General features: G+C 39.8%; 1 protein-coding gene across 1 annotated transcript in view; it reads right to left on the bottom strand.

The window, feature by feature from the left end:
* Positions 1-3,641: 3,641 nt before the first annotated feature.
* Positions 3,642-15,283, bottom strand: part of FRK (fyn related Src family tyrosine kinase) — a 102,159-nt gene continuing 90,517 nt past the window's right edge. Inside the window, exons 6-8 of the mRNA XM_044244201.1 lie at positions 5,885-6,066; positions 4,625-4,790; positions 3,642-4,236 (exon numbers count right to left, since the gene is read on the bottom strand). Coding sequence (XP_044100136.1) covers positions 4,025-4,236; positions 4,625-4,790; positions 5,885-6,066 — 560 coding nt within the window. The 3' untranslated portion in view covers positions 3,642-4,024. The remainder of the gene's footprint in view (positions 4,237-4,624; positions 4,791-5,884; positions 6,067-15,283) is intronic.

Below are 15,283 nucleotides of genomic sequence, written 5' to 3'. Positions count from 1 at the left end.
CTTCCAAACCAAGCAATTTTAGTTGCTTTTAGCATTTTCCCCTAACATATGATTTCAGGGTTATTATGTTCTATGACTTGAATCCCCTGCACAGAAATATATATAACTAGATACTTAACACAGGTTTGAGATTTGTTACCCTTTTCTGGAAGAGCTGATTATATTCCAAGAAGATGAAAAAGATGTTACATTGAAGTCTGTTACTTCAGATGACTAATGGATAAACTACTTAGGCAAGAAGAGTAAATGGAAATAATTGGGTGTTTCTGTCCTTATAACTGAATCTTGTAACTTCGATGTAGATAGTGCCATCCGGGTGCAGATTGAAGCTTAACTTGTAACAGGCTCTGAAATTCAGGGTTTACATGCTATTTTTATTCTCCAGTTTATGTCTAAATGAAATAAATAATTTAAGAGATTTACCATCACTTCCTTCATAAGAAAAAAAAAAAAGGAAAAATCGGAAGGAGTTTAATGGTGTAGTGTAGGCAGTAAAAAGATGACACAATGAAAATTAAAATATTACTGGAGCCATGGATTTAAAAGATTTATAAGTTTTCCCATTCCACCAAACTACCCAGCCTTTTCTCTATTTTTTAATGTTACAACATTAAATTTTTCGATCATATTGGAGACTATACACCAAAACTTCTCCATAACAATGCCAAGGAAATACCAGAGAACTGAACATTTCCAGAGGAGCCCACAGGCAATTCCGGTACCCAGGCATTCAACCCCCATTTACCATTTATTTTGAGAGTAGGTGGTTTTTAATGGGAGAAAACAGTAACACAAGGTGAATAATTACCCATGTTCTCATCATTCTGGTTTGCACAATGTATCATTGCAGGGTCCTTAAAAATCACCACAGACACACTATCAGACAGGCTTTTTGGTCCAGAAACCATATGCTCAACTAGACTATGAAAAACCTTATTGCAGATAGGGCATGTGCTTGGCAAAGGCATGGATCACCAGCAGGGTGCTGCTTCCTCAAGAAAGCTCCAGCTGGGGGACACGATGGCATCCTTCCAAGGGCAATGGTTCTCTTTGGGCCATCAGAGAGAGAATCAAGAGCTTTGGCCCCTTACAATTGAGTTGATCCATGCAGTCACCATGCAGACATGTATTATGAGAGGATGGGAATGGGCTCAGCCTGATATTTCCCCATGCCTGGTCTTTGGTGTCCTTTGAGACACCCCCGCCCACCATGGCCCAGTTAGCAGATTGCCAGTCCCTTCCATTTTACTTAGTTTTCAATGATACAATATTCAGGTTCCACAGCTATTAGGAATCCACTCTGTGCCTCTTTTGACCTTAGGTAATATATACCTATTTCCTTCCTAACCTTCTTCAAAGAGGTTTAATGGAATTTTGAATTTTTCCTATTGCAAAAATTCTTAGGTTTTTGTCAAAAGAGATTTGAAATACCACATGGAATGATGTACTTACATCCTTCACCACCACCTCCAAATAACTGAATTACATAAATAAAACATTACCTAGAAAAGAGCTTTGCTACAATTTATGGGAGGTAAATTTAACAAGAACTGGCTCATTGTAGGAAAATTCAACTTATCTTTTCCCGATCCTTTTATCCTATACAGGGAAAGAAATTTATGTCATCTTAAAAAAAATCTATTACTGCTTCTCATAACTGAGTCCATTATTTTTCTCTATGATCCATCAGGAAAAAACAAGAATAATAGATTGCTTTGACAGAACCTTGAACATAAACGTCTCCAAGAATCAAACGTAGTAAGTTAAACCGGTTTCAGGTGTTATTAAAACAAGAAATGATAGCCTTCTCTATACATTTCAAAATCAGATCTTACTAAGCAAGTTATTATTATCAGCTTCTACAAAAAAGATTATACAGTAGTTGAATTTTCACAATTAGACTCTGACTTTACACAAATAAAGTTGTCCTATACATAGGCAACTGATTTATACAATTTGTGTGGACCTTATCTTGGAAGTCTTTCCTGTTTATAAAAAAAAGTCAAGGCGCTCTATGATCAATAGCTCCACATGACCCATTTCAGTTTCAGAGAAGTCTGAATGTATATACACACGCCGACCTACATCTGGGATTTTCTCCTTAATGGATACCTATTCAGCATCTAATTTTATTCCGATAAGCCGACCTTCCAACTGTCTCCGGGAAGAATCGCCACATTTCCGGCTTCAGTGGCAGAACTTATTCTAAGCCAATCGGCACATAACATTACAGTAAGTCTATTATGTGTCAGCATATGCCCCAATTTGCCTACAGAGAAAAAAGAATGATGTTCTTTAAAGATTTATTTATTTATTTACTTGAGGGAGAGAGGCAGGCAGAGAAGAGCAGACAGAGGGAAAGGGCATCTTAGGCAGACTCCGCACTGAGCATGGAGCCCGATGTGGGGGTTGATCTCATGGCCCTGATATCACAACATGATCGGAAACCAAGAGTCGGAGGCTTAACGGACTGCACCACCCAGGTGCCCCCCAAACGAATGTCTTTTATGCCAGCTGAAAATGCAGAGTGAGAGGTTTCCCACTTTCTGCTACTAGATGAGGAGAGGAGAAAAGAACAGGAAGCCCCAGCTGCTAGTGAGCCGTCTGTGACTTTGAGAACGAGGACAAGGCTGGTGACAGAGAAAACAGACGGAAGAAACGCGGGTCCCCATGACTACCACTTAAGTGGTGATGGTGTGGAACCAGCCTTCCAGGTAGAGTTCAAACACTTTCTTCTTAGCCCTTCCTCTACTTTGGATTTTGGTTTCCAAAACTGTTCAGATATGTTCCTCTTCTCCTTTAAAGATGAGAGAATGTACTCAGAATCTTATGCTTCCTTGTGGCTTGTTTCATTCATATTGCTTTACAGCAGAGATCTCTGAATATATACTTGATTCTGAAACTGCCTCTGAGAACCCTCCCTAATCACCTAATGGGGCACAAAATTTGATCTACCCATTGCTTAAGAAGACAGTAACATTCTCACAAAGGTTAATGCACATGTAAGATGAGTAAAAACCCCTTTTATCCTACCAGACAGAAAAATACAGCTTCATAACCCAAGTCAGACATTATTCCTAGCTAGCCTCTAGATCTAAACTGAGCTTGACCTGTACCGTAATCAATTTAAAACTCCAGCCTATATGCCAAAGGTCCATCTTCTTAAAATTATTCAGAAATCCAAGCCATAGCAATCCTACTGCTCTCCTCTCATTTTCCTAAACTATTTTATACTTATTTCTCAGATTTTGCAGGCTATTAGATGTTTCTCACATATTTCCAGAGATAATAACTCATCCGCTTTGCAATCTGATTCTTAACATTAGGAGATTAAAACTAATGTAGATGATTCTCAGATGACACATACCGAGGTACAGAAAAACCCCATCATTTCCTTCTACAAAATGAGAGAAATTTTAATTCTTTTTCTCAACAGCTGCTTCATTTTTTTATGCATAGGAAAAAAATATGTGCAATTACTCCAAGTACAATCAAGTCATTTCACATGGCTTTACCATCATTGTAGTTACAGGATATTTTAAAAGAGAAAAAAAAAATCTCAAAGCACAGGTCCTGCTGTGCAGCAAAGCAATCAGATTCCTTCATAATAACAGCCTGATGGGATTCAGCAATCCGAGGAATAATGAATAACCACTTTAATCAGTAAACAGGAAAATGCTACAACAGTCACTGAGTAAAAATTGACTATCATCTGTTGATCCTCTTGATCAGTATTTCAAACAATAAATAGAAATGTAAGTATTTTTTTAAAAAAGAAAAGTAACTGTGTTTATGTGTTTGATTTTTGCCAGACAGTGATAAAATATCATCTTAGACTGTCCTGCAGTGTTGCCCAGTCAATGAAGTGTACATACAATCTTCTTCGTAATACACGGCCAAGTTGACCTTCTCACTTGAATATGTCGAGGTAAGCTCTTCTGGCAGTCGATTAATAAGGTTGTTATTTCTGGACTGATTATTGAACTCTTTTGTTACTTCATTATTGAATTGTCTTCTTCAGTGTTCATCTTACAAAGTTGTTTGTATCCGAAAATGAAAAGTCTGTTTCAAAATAGTCTTCAAGTTTCCAATGCAGTTTCTCAAATGTTGGCCGTTCCTTAGGGTCTGCGTTCCAACACTCCCACATGATGTTGTAGAACTGTGCTGGACAGTTAGGTGGTTGAGGGAGTCTATAGTTTTGACCCAATCTCTGGATTACCTGAGCACCTGTCATGCCTAAATAGCATAGAACGGAACCAACAAAAAATAAGTTAAAGATCAGGGTCTTAAATTCATCGATAATTATATTCAAGATTATAAAGCAAACTGATTTCTTTGGTGAAGATCTGAGGTCTACCATCCACTTCCCCGGCTGCAGATATTAAACTAAATCTTGCAGCAAGTAATGTCTATAAGACCGCAATTCAAGAGCAAAGGAGAAAGAGGCAATAAACTACCTCATTAATGCAAATCATCATCATCAAATTTTATCTATTATGCTCCCACAGGCACATGGTGTGGTCAGCCCCATAACTCTGCCCTCTAAGTCTGGGCGAAGCAGTTAAAGTCACACCTAAGTAAGTGACCTGCAGCAGAAAGGCCCACTTCAGAATTAATTACTCACCAGTATAAGGCATTTTGCCATAAGTAATGATTTCATAAAGAAGGATCCCAAATGACCACACATCGGACTTAATGCTGAATTTATTAGCACGGATGGCTTCGGGCGCAGTCCACTTCACTGGAAGCTTTATTTCATGTTTGGATTCATAGATGTCTTCATTACCTACCTGTTAATGCATTGAGGAATCAAGCCAAGTTCAAGTGAGATAGATAGATATATATATTGCTACCCTCGTTCATCTGTAACCTGCTTCACATTAAAATTTAGAGGGAAAGCATTCAAAATGATCTTAGTTCAATAGATAATTAGTAGCAAATTCCAAATCTGGCTTATAAGACTGAGAAATCTATGAGAAAACATTTATAAAATATTATTTAAGAGCCTACTATGTGCTAAACATAGCACTGACGAGAGCATGCTACTACACATGGGAGAACTCACATGTGGTGGTCTTTGGCATTTGGTCTTCAGCAAATTAAAAAAACAAAAAGTGAAGGCAAAGTCTGTTTCCAGACTCACTGCTGTTATTGGAGAGCCACTGACTTTAATAATTACCATGTTTCACTTTCTAACGTTGAAAAGTAGGATCCAAATGATTTAAATTAATATATCAAGTCACTGGGGTTCTAATTAACTTATTTAAAAAAGAGATAATGAATTCATGAAGATCCAAAGAGAATCACTTATACGTTGTGTTTCATGTTCCACACCCTATTTGTAGGGCACGATGTAGAAAGTAAAAATTAAACGCAGAGAAAAACACCTAATAGTATGTCACTTATGTCAGTGTCTTTTGGCCTGATGTCATGACACAGGATGAGGGCCAGGAATTAAAAAGTCAGTGATTGCGAAGAATTCTGGCAACATGAATATTAATTTGGCAGAAAGTGAGCAAAGGTGGATGGAGTAACTATACAAAATGTATTGCTTTTTGTAAGGAAAATCGAGGCAAATCAAGAGAGGCTACTGCATGAAAGGCAGATCATAATCCAACCACAAACTTAATCACATACTTTCCCATCTGGTTAGGAATCATTTTCTCTGTTTCTCCTTGGTGAAGAAAGAAAAACAGGAGGTGTTATATCTGCAAGGCCTTGGGCTACTAAAGTGTTCTATGGACCACCAAACTTGGAGAAACATTATTTTTTGGATAAACTTGGAGAAACATTATTTTGAGGAACAACAGTAAATCTATCAGTTTGCTGGTATGTTAGACTTTTAACCCGTGACAAAACCTAATTAAAACAAAACACAATTCACCTTAAAAACTCTTGCAAGTCCAAAATCTGCAACTTTGTAGATATTATGTTCACCAACCAGGACGTTTCTGGCAGCTAGATCTCTATGAATGTAGTTCTGGGACTCCAGATAAGCCATCCCAGAGGCAACCTGCGCGGCCATGTCCACCTGCTGAGGCAGATGGATTTTTGTTCCAGCATCATCTGAGCAGTAAGAGAAAGTAAAACGTTGACTTTGGAAATCAGGTGAATTATTGAAGTGAATTTTGAGAATTGTGATGAATGAGCTATCGGTGGGATTAAGTGTCATAGCACTGATCTGTTGAGCAAAGAAACATAATTAATACAGACCATTCATTTACTTTAAAGGGTTAATGAGGCAACACTTTTCAGAGTCTAGACACTGTGGCCCTCACTCCCCGGAAGGAACATTCCACAGAGAAGGAAACAACAGCATCACATAATTCGAACACAACTCCAAAGTTCTGAAGAGCCCAGGTATATTTCCACAGCACGCATCCCTGACTCATCTCTTTGTGGAAATTGTTTACTTGGCTGCCTCTAGATTTCCTTCAAACATTTCATAGTTTGTTCTAGTCTTTAGGGCTATAAGATGATACCAATGTGCATGGTGGAGCTGATGAAAAGTTCTCATTCTTCCATCAGATTGGTATTGTTTTCCTATCATATTGTTCTTAAAAACTAGCTCACCAACAAAAATGAAAGGTCTAGTAGTTGTTATAAAATGAGTATGTCACATTTGTACTCCATTAAGCTGGATACATTTTTTTTTACTTCCCTTTTTAAGCCTGTTATTCTTAGAAATAGTTCACACATCTCTCCAGGCATGGACAAGACTTTAATAGACATAGTTTCGGGTGCCTGGGTGGCTCAGTCATTAAGCGGCTGCCTTCAGCTCACATCATGATCCCAGGGTCCTGGGATTGAGGTCCACATTGGGCTCCCAGATCTGCGGTAACCCTACTTCTCCCTTTCCCACTCCCATTGTTGTGTTCCCTCTCTCTGTGTGTCTCTCTCTGTCAAATAAATAAATAAAATCTTAAAAAAAAAAAAACCTTTAATAGACATAGTTTTTACTGCCACTACTCATCCTATATAGCTAAGTATAGGAAAGTTAGGCAGTAGACTCAGTTTGATCATTAGTAGAGAGGTTAGTGTTATTCTGGGCTGACTTTGTGAGGAGGGGTCAGCCATCCCTGGATACTTGTTAGCTGCCATACTGTTAGTAGATGTCTTCAGATTTCTGGAGAATTAAAAAGGTCTCCTATAAATCCAAACTACCAGCACCCCTGACTCAATAAGCCAAATATTACCAAAAGTGTATTGAATTCACAGTCAAGAGACTTAGATACAACTTGATTTGAAAGAACCAAGATGCCCTTCAATGGATAAATGGATAAGGAAGATGTGGTCCATATATACAATGGAGTATTATGCCTTCATCAGAAAGGTTGAATACCCAACTTTTGTATCAACATGGATGGGACTGGAGGAGATTATGCTGAGTGAAATAAGTCAAGCAGAGAGAGTCAATTATCATATGGTTTCACTTACTTGTGGAGCATAAGGAGTACACAGAGGACATGGGGAGATGGAGAGAAGTGAGATGGGGAAAGCGGAGGGGGAGATGAACCATGAGAGACTGTGGACTCTGAGAAACTAACTGAGGGTTTTGGAGGGGAGGGGGGAGGGGGGTTGGGTGAGCCAGGTGGTGGGTATTACGTATTGCATGGAGCACTGGGTGTGATGCATAAACAATGAATTTTGGAACACTGAAAATAAAATAAAATAAAATTTAAAAAAAGAAAAGAAAAGAAAGACAACTATTGCTCAGGGGTTAGAAAACTGGCTTGAAGCTAGAGTGCCAGGATCTGGATCAGAGCTTTGTCTCACATTACTTCCTGACCTCAGGCAAGCTGCTTAACACTCCTGTGCCTCCGTTTCTTCATCTATACAGTGGTCATCGTAATATCCTTATGGTATCAATTGTTAAAATGAGAATTAAAATGAGTTAATTCATGTAAAGCACTTAAAGCAGAGCCTGGCACCTAGAAAGAACTGAGTAAATCTGTTTTTTTATCTGACTACCTGTTTTTATTATCATTGCAGAACTAAACAGTTTAAGAATTGTTAAGGTTGAGATGCATATGGATTGCCCAAATGGAAATGCCTAAATGAAGACAGACATACAGGTCTGGAGCACACATGCAGTGGAAGATATCAACTTAACAGTCATAGTTTGTGGGTAAGAGTTAAACATTAAAAGTGGGTGAGACTGTTAGGAAGTGACAGAATCATGACAAACACCAACATTTAGGGTGGACAGAGGAAGATAAACCTATGAGAAGACCGAGAAGAATCAGCCAGAAGAATGAAACAAAAACCAGAAGACAGCATCCTAACAAAGGTTTTGAGAAAGTCACCACCATTGTCAAATTCCACAAGTCCAGCAAGATAAGGTCTAAAAGGTATTTATTAAATATTACTAGGGAGTCACTGGTGACCTCGGTGGCAGGAAGAGCATTTTCACTGCAGATGTGGGATAGAGGCCAGAACGGGAGCTGAGGATATGGAGACAGCAAGAGGAGATGTCAATTTCCAAACCCTAGTTAAGAAGGGAAGGCAACAGCGAGTTGGCAGAGGAGAATGGAAGTCAAGGGAAAGCAATTAGCAGGAAATTCACGATTGTGAGGGGCTATCAATGATATGGTACTCAGGGAGTCTCTGGAGTGCTAACCACATTCGCATTGTTGATTTGTTCGGTGGCTGTCCCATTGTTCACTTGCTCACTCTGAATTAACAATAAATTATACTAAATGATGTATGTTATTTATGTATGTCATCTTTTCAATAAAAAACGAAATAAATAAGGGCGCCTGGGTGGCTCAGTTGGTTAAGCATCTGCCTTTGGCTCAGGTCATGATCCCAGGGTCCTGGGATTGAGTCCCGCATCGGGCTCCCCGCTCAGTGCTTCCCCTCTGCCTGAAGAGCCCTTGGCTTGTGCTCTCTGTCAAATAAATAAAAATCTTAAAAAGAAATGAAATAAATATAGTTGAGTCCATTTTTTAAAATGGTATAGATCTAAGCACTGTGTCTGTGTGTGTGTGTGCGCACTCATGTGTGTACATACATACATATTTGTTTTTTTAACACAAGCAGCACATTTAAGTACAATGTGTGGTGAAACTAAGTACTCATGGACCTATCTGTCCTTTTCTTCCTGGGCAAACACTATATTCCCCATCTTCCCTAGAAGTTAAATTGGGCCACGTCACTAATTCTGTGCCCTGCAATGTGTGTAAGACAGTACGTTTGCCACTTTAGGCCTAATCCTGTTTTTAAAATCTCTGTTTTTATAGCTAGAAGAAATACATTTTGAAATGGCAGAGCCACATGATGAAAGGAGTCTAAATCCCTATGTCACCATTTAAAGAGAGTCATGTAGAAGGGCAAGTCTGTTGCATATAAAAAATGCAAATATTTATTTTGTCACTAAAATATTTGAATTGTACATTATAGCAGCTAACATCAATCATTCAGTTTAAAATGAGATGTAAGCAAAAAGACAAAACATAACTTTTTTTAAAAGACTTTATTTATTGGGGCACGTGGGTGGCTCAGTCAGTTAAGTCTCTGCCTTCTGCTTGGGTCATGATCTCAGGGTCCTGGGATCAAGTCCCAAGTCAGGCTCCCTGCTCAGTTGGGAGTCTGTGTCTCCCTCTCCCTCTGTCCCTCTTCTCTGCTTGTGCTCTCTCTCTCAAGTAAATAAAAAGATTTTATTTATTTATTTACTTATTTATTGAGAGAGAAAAAGAGAGAGTGCACAGCGGGAGAGGTAGAGGGAGAGAGAAAATCTCAAGCAGACCACCCAAACATGGAGCCCATTACAGGCTCCATCTCATAACTGAGATCATGACCTGAGCCAAAATCAAGAGTCAGATGCTTCACTGACTGAGCCACCCAGGCACCCCAAAGACAAAGCATAACTTAGTGTGCAGCATAATGAGAAAGCATTGCTACTGTGTTAGCCAAAATAGCTATGCCTTTCGATACCAGATTAACTCAATATGGAAAGAAACATAAAAAAGTCCAGATACACTGGTGACCAGTCCTACATCAAGTGACAGTTTCTAAAAATGGTTTCTCCTATTCTCTATCTCCTGGTATTAGAGCTCTTATGAAATCCCCTTCCATTAAATATGGTTTGGAACACCAACTCACTTTTAAAAAATAAAATATGGCAAGAGCCATGGGGTATCTCTTCCGAGATAAGTGATCAAAGACAGTGTCTTCATCTTGCAGGACTCTCCTCTCCTGTTCTCTCACTTGCTCACTCTGATGAAGCCAACCGCCATGTTGTAAGTTGCCCTGTGGAAGGGCCTTGTACCAAGGATCATAGGGCAGCTCTGGGCTAATGCCCAGCAAGGAACAGGCTTCCTTGGTCCAACAGCCTCGGAGAAACCAATTCCTGCCAGCAATCACACGGGTGAGCTTGGGAATAGATCAGCCTCCCTCAGAGCTTTCAGATAACTGAAGCACCTGCCAACACCTCACTGCAGCCTTGGGAGAAACTGGACGTAGAAGACCCAGCTCTGGGGCTCCTGGGTGGCTCAGTGGGTTAAAGCCTCTGCCTTCAGCTTGGGTCATGTTCCCAGGGTCCTGGGATCGAGCCCCAGATCGGGCTCTTTGCTTGGCAGGGAGCCTATTTCCCTCTCTCTCTGCCTGCCTCTCTGCCTACTTGTGATTTTTGTCTGTCAAATAAATGAATAAAATCTTTTAAAAAAAGACCCAGCTCAGCTGTACCTGGATTCCTGACCACAGAAACTGAGGTAATATGTGCTGCTGTTTTTAGCCACTATGTTTTGGGTAATTTGTAGCACAGCAATAGACCGTGAATACAGGTTCACAATAAGAAACTAATGCCAGTGCTATGCGTATGGTTAAAAGCATAGGGTATGGAGCCAGATTTCTGGGTTTAAATTCTGGCTCAACCACCTCAGGTAAGCTATTCACCTCTCCATCCTTCTGTTTCTTCTACCATAAGGAGGAAATGATGATAATAATAATAATTCTCATTTCATCAGATTTTTAGAAGAATGAACTAAGTTAATATTTGTACACCACTTAGAAAAATGCCTGGCAGAGGTGTCTACGTGGTTAAATAGGCGATTAACCTCCATCAATCAGTTAATCATCCGATTCTTGGTATCAGCTCAGGTCATGATCACAGGGTTGTGGGATGGAGCCCCGCATCTGGCCTCATGCTCAGTGCAGAGTCTGCTTGTGCCTCCCTCTCCCCGGGTGCCTCCTCTCCTTCCCCTGCCACTCACATGCTCTCTCTCTCTGTCTCTGAGATCGATCAATCAATCAGTCAAGGAAGGAAGGAAGGAAGATGCACGGCACATCGTAAATACCATATAGTGTTTTAAAAAAAATGAATATATATGCACCTCTCTTACCACTATTCCATATGGTTGATTTTCACCACATCACCTCATTTTATATTTAGAACTATATGAAGTAGTATCATTATTATTGGCTCCCTTTCATAGCAGTTTCTGCCACTTAGAAGAACAGGTAATAAGTTGTAGAGTGGAAAGTCAAGTTCAGGCATGTCCGAGGTTGAAATTTCGTGCTCTTAAAAACTATTCCATCCTCCGCCCTAAGACCAACCTTACCCATGATTCCTGAGCACCTGAATGCTGGGGCTACAATTGGGGTCAGCTAAAGAGTATCTCAGTGAAAACACTTCTGTCTACTTCAGTGCACCTAAGTGAACTCCCCAAGAGATCCGATGAACAACATGTAGGACTTTATTTATTTTAAAAAACATGTATGTATATAAAAAATGCAGATATATTTATTCTCTTTAAATTTCAGTAAGAGATACCCAATATCACTTACCCTCAATGCTTAAGTTTTTTGACAAGCCTCTTCCATTTTGGAGAAATTTATTACAAAAAAAATATTTAGCCAAGCTTAGGGACTACAAAGATGGTTCTATGGAAGAATATGTATGTCATTCCCACTATCAAATATGGCATCTAATCCTATTATAGTGGATATAAAAAGTTTTCACTGACAGGCACAACAGAGAAGAAAATTGAGTAATAACACATTTTCTACCCTGAAAGACTGCAGTGGTCTAGGAACTGCCTAAGTAAACCTTGGAACACACTTCTGATACAACAGCCAGTTGTCAAAAGTGACATAAAGGTTCACAGGCCTGTGACAATTTATATCTGCAACAAGAAAATATTTTCAATTACGTTCCATTACCCAAGAGTCTTAGATCTTACAACAGTTACTGTGATGGGCTGTTTAAGAGCGGCAGATTCATTTTAACATCACTTTGTTGAATGTAAGCCCTCTTCATTGGGAAGGGATTGTTTGTAATGAGCAGCTCTTCATTTCTCCTCATGGATACTAAGGATCTTGGCAAATGAAGGTCTTGGTAAACTTGACCCTGAAGACCCAACTCAGCATATGACAGGGTTTGTGCTCACCTCTGAATAAAACACATCAACACACCACGAAAAAAACTCATTGTCAAAGGAGTTTGTAATTAATAAGCGGATCTTGCCAAGCTGACACCAAGGGTCTCAAAACAAACTCAACCCCAAGTCTTGACATTAGGTTCAGAATAGCCCCCACACAATTTCTCCATTCATTTTCTCATTCAGTCAGTCAATGCAGAATTAGTGCATACCTTCTTTTTTTTTTTTTAAAGATTTTATTTATTTATTTGTCAGAGAGAGAGGGAGAGCGAGCACAGGCAGACAGAGAGGCAGGCAGAGGCAGAGGGAGAAGCAGGCTCCCTGCCAAGCAAGGAGCCCGATGTGGGACTCGATCCCAGGACGCTGGGATCACGACCTGAGCCGAAGGCAGCTGCTCAACCAACCTTCTATGTGCCTGACACTGTTCTATCACTAAAACAAAAATCTCCGTCCTCGTGGAGTTGTATTCTAAAAGATACTTACAAGAAGCCACATAACAAAGTCACACATTATAGGATGACCAGCAGCTAAGAAAACAAAAAGGCAGGAAAAAAGCATACAAAGAGACAGATGGAGAATAAATTTAGAATTCAGAGGGTGACCAGAGAAGGACTCACCATAGTGGGAATGTCTGAGGAAAGACGTGGCAGAAGTGAGGAAGTGAGCTATGTGGATATTAATGGGGCGGGGGGCGGGGGTAGGAATTCAGATAGAGGAAGGAGCAAGTGCAAAGGGCCTGAATGAAGAGCCAGCAAAGGACAGTAAGACCGACACAGAGTCAAGGGAGACAAGGGAGATGTTGGGGGAGATGTGGTCAGTGAGGTAATGGAGAGCTGTGCCATGTAGGATTTTAGAGGTCGTACATGCAGAACCCATGGGAGTCAGTGAGGCTTTGAGCTGAGGAGAGACATGATCTGACTGACATTTTAACAGGAGATCTCCAACTCCTGCGTTGAGAAGAGACTGTGAGGAACAAGAATCAAAAGAGGGAGACCACTTAGGAAGCTCCGGCACCATCCAGGAGAGAGCTGATGATGGCTTGGACGAGGGTGGGTGGGCAGAGAGGGGGCAACATCCTGGGTATACTTTGAAAAAAGTCAGTTGGATTTGCTGATTGGTTAGCTGGAAGCTGTGAGAAGAAGTAGAGATGATCCAAGAGATTATGAGTGTTGACATCGTCTAAGAAGGAACGACCACAAGTGTAGCAGATTATTGAGGATAACATGCGATCAGTTTTGGACACGTTGTTTTGAGATTTTTTTTTTTTTAATGGACATATGGAGTAGAAATTCTTGCTGTTCACAAACATTTATTTTTTTTCTCCTTTCAGCCGGCTTAGCGGATTGTACTTCACTACTCCCTCTGACTTGATTTGACCAAATGAAAAGGCACAGGAGTTCTCTCTGCATCTCCCAGTTGGAGCTCTAAGAGCCAGAACGAGATTAGTCCCATCGCCTTCCCCTGCCAAGGTGATCAAAACACCTGAGGCGTCAACCAATCTATTTTGCACACATGCTTGAGCAAGAAATAAAGGTCTCTGGGATTTGGGAGAGGGGGTGTTGCTGCATCACACCAAGGTTATCAAGAGAAGCACTGAAGTAGAGCAGTCAAGAAGGAAGTTGGATTTATGATTCTGAAGTAATGAAGGGATGTAGTTTGAGAAATCTTTGATACATAAATGTTATTTAACCCTGAGACTGACTGAGATTAGCAAGGGAACTAGTGATGTTGCAAAATTCCAAGATATTGAGAGGTCTGAGAGATGAGGGAAATCACATCGATGGGAGAAGGGACCAACGAAAAAGACAGGAGGAAAAGCCACTGACTGAAGTGTCTTGGAAGCCAAATGAAGGAAGTGTTTCCATTCATCCAAGTCCATTGAAATAAAAGCTCTGAATAGGTCTGAGGATTGAGAATTGACTGTTAGATTTACCACCATGAATATTACAAGTAAGCATTTTTGTTAAACCTGGCCCAAGATGGCTACCGTACTTTTGTCCCTGGGAATAAGGCAAAAAGGGTCAATGGCTGAGGTCAGTCTTACTCTGATGGCTAATATATTCTGATACGGTTAAATTTGCTCTCTTTATGCAAAGGAGCTAAGCATATTTTTTTAACAGCATTTAACAGGTCCACGCTCTTTTTTCCTTTTCTCCACTTTTGCCATTTAATACCAACAGCTTCACAAGTCACCCTGAAATCAGAGAACACTCTTATCTTTCTAATATCTTTGTTCTATTATTCTCACCTCCCTTTACCTGTACGCGTTCTATCAATACCACTCTTGTCATTTCAGGAAAGCATAAAAAAAAGTCTCTTTTTGAGGCATGAATTATTCTTTCAGTACTTGATCTCCACTACTTTGAACATCTCATTTTAATACTCATTATATTGTTGCGTATTAAATTATTCATTTGCAATAAACATCAAAATTTCACAATGCCCTTAAGTCTTCTCTGACTATAGGAAGCAGATGTAGAAATAAAGCAATAGTATATTTCTGCTTTTTAGTCTAAAAATTCTAATGCTGCCTAGCAGTGGACGTATTTTAAACACCAACAAGTACGATGTTGTCAAACACTGGCAAAGGAAAAAGAATGAGGGTACCTCTCCCTCTATTGCCCCAAAAGTATTCCACGCCCCCTAATTCTGGGCCATAGAACAAATTGGTCCATGACTGATAATGCTCCATTAGTTATTATAGGAAACAATGCATCCTGTAAAACATCTATTCCTCAGTTTTCTACATTACTTTACATACCCCACTATGTCTATTGTGAACAATTTGTTCTTTGCTACATAAATATTTTTCCTCCTTTTGGCACACAGTATATCTCCTGTTAAAATGTAGTCGAGCCTTTCAGTGTTGAGACATTCATTCTCACAGATGTACACATTGTAAA

This window comes from Neovison vison, chromosome 1 (genome assembly GCF_020171115.1).
Source record: "Neovison vison isolate M4711 chromosome 1, ASM_NN_V1, whole genome shotgun sequence".
Classification (NCBI taxonomy): domain Eukaryota; kingdom Metazoa; phylum Chordata; class Mammalia; order Carnivora; family Mustelidae; genus Neogale; species Neogale vison.
This window is presented reverse-complemented; position numbering and strand designations above follow the sequence as displayed.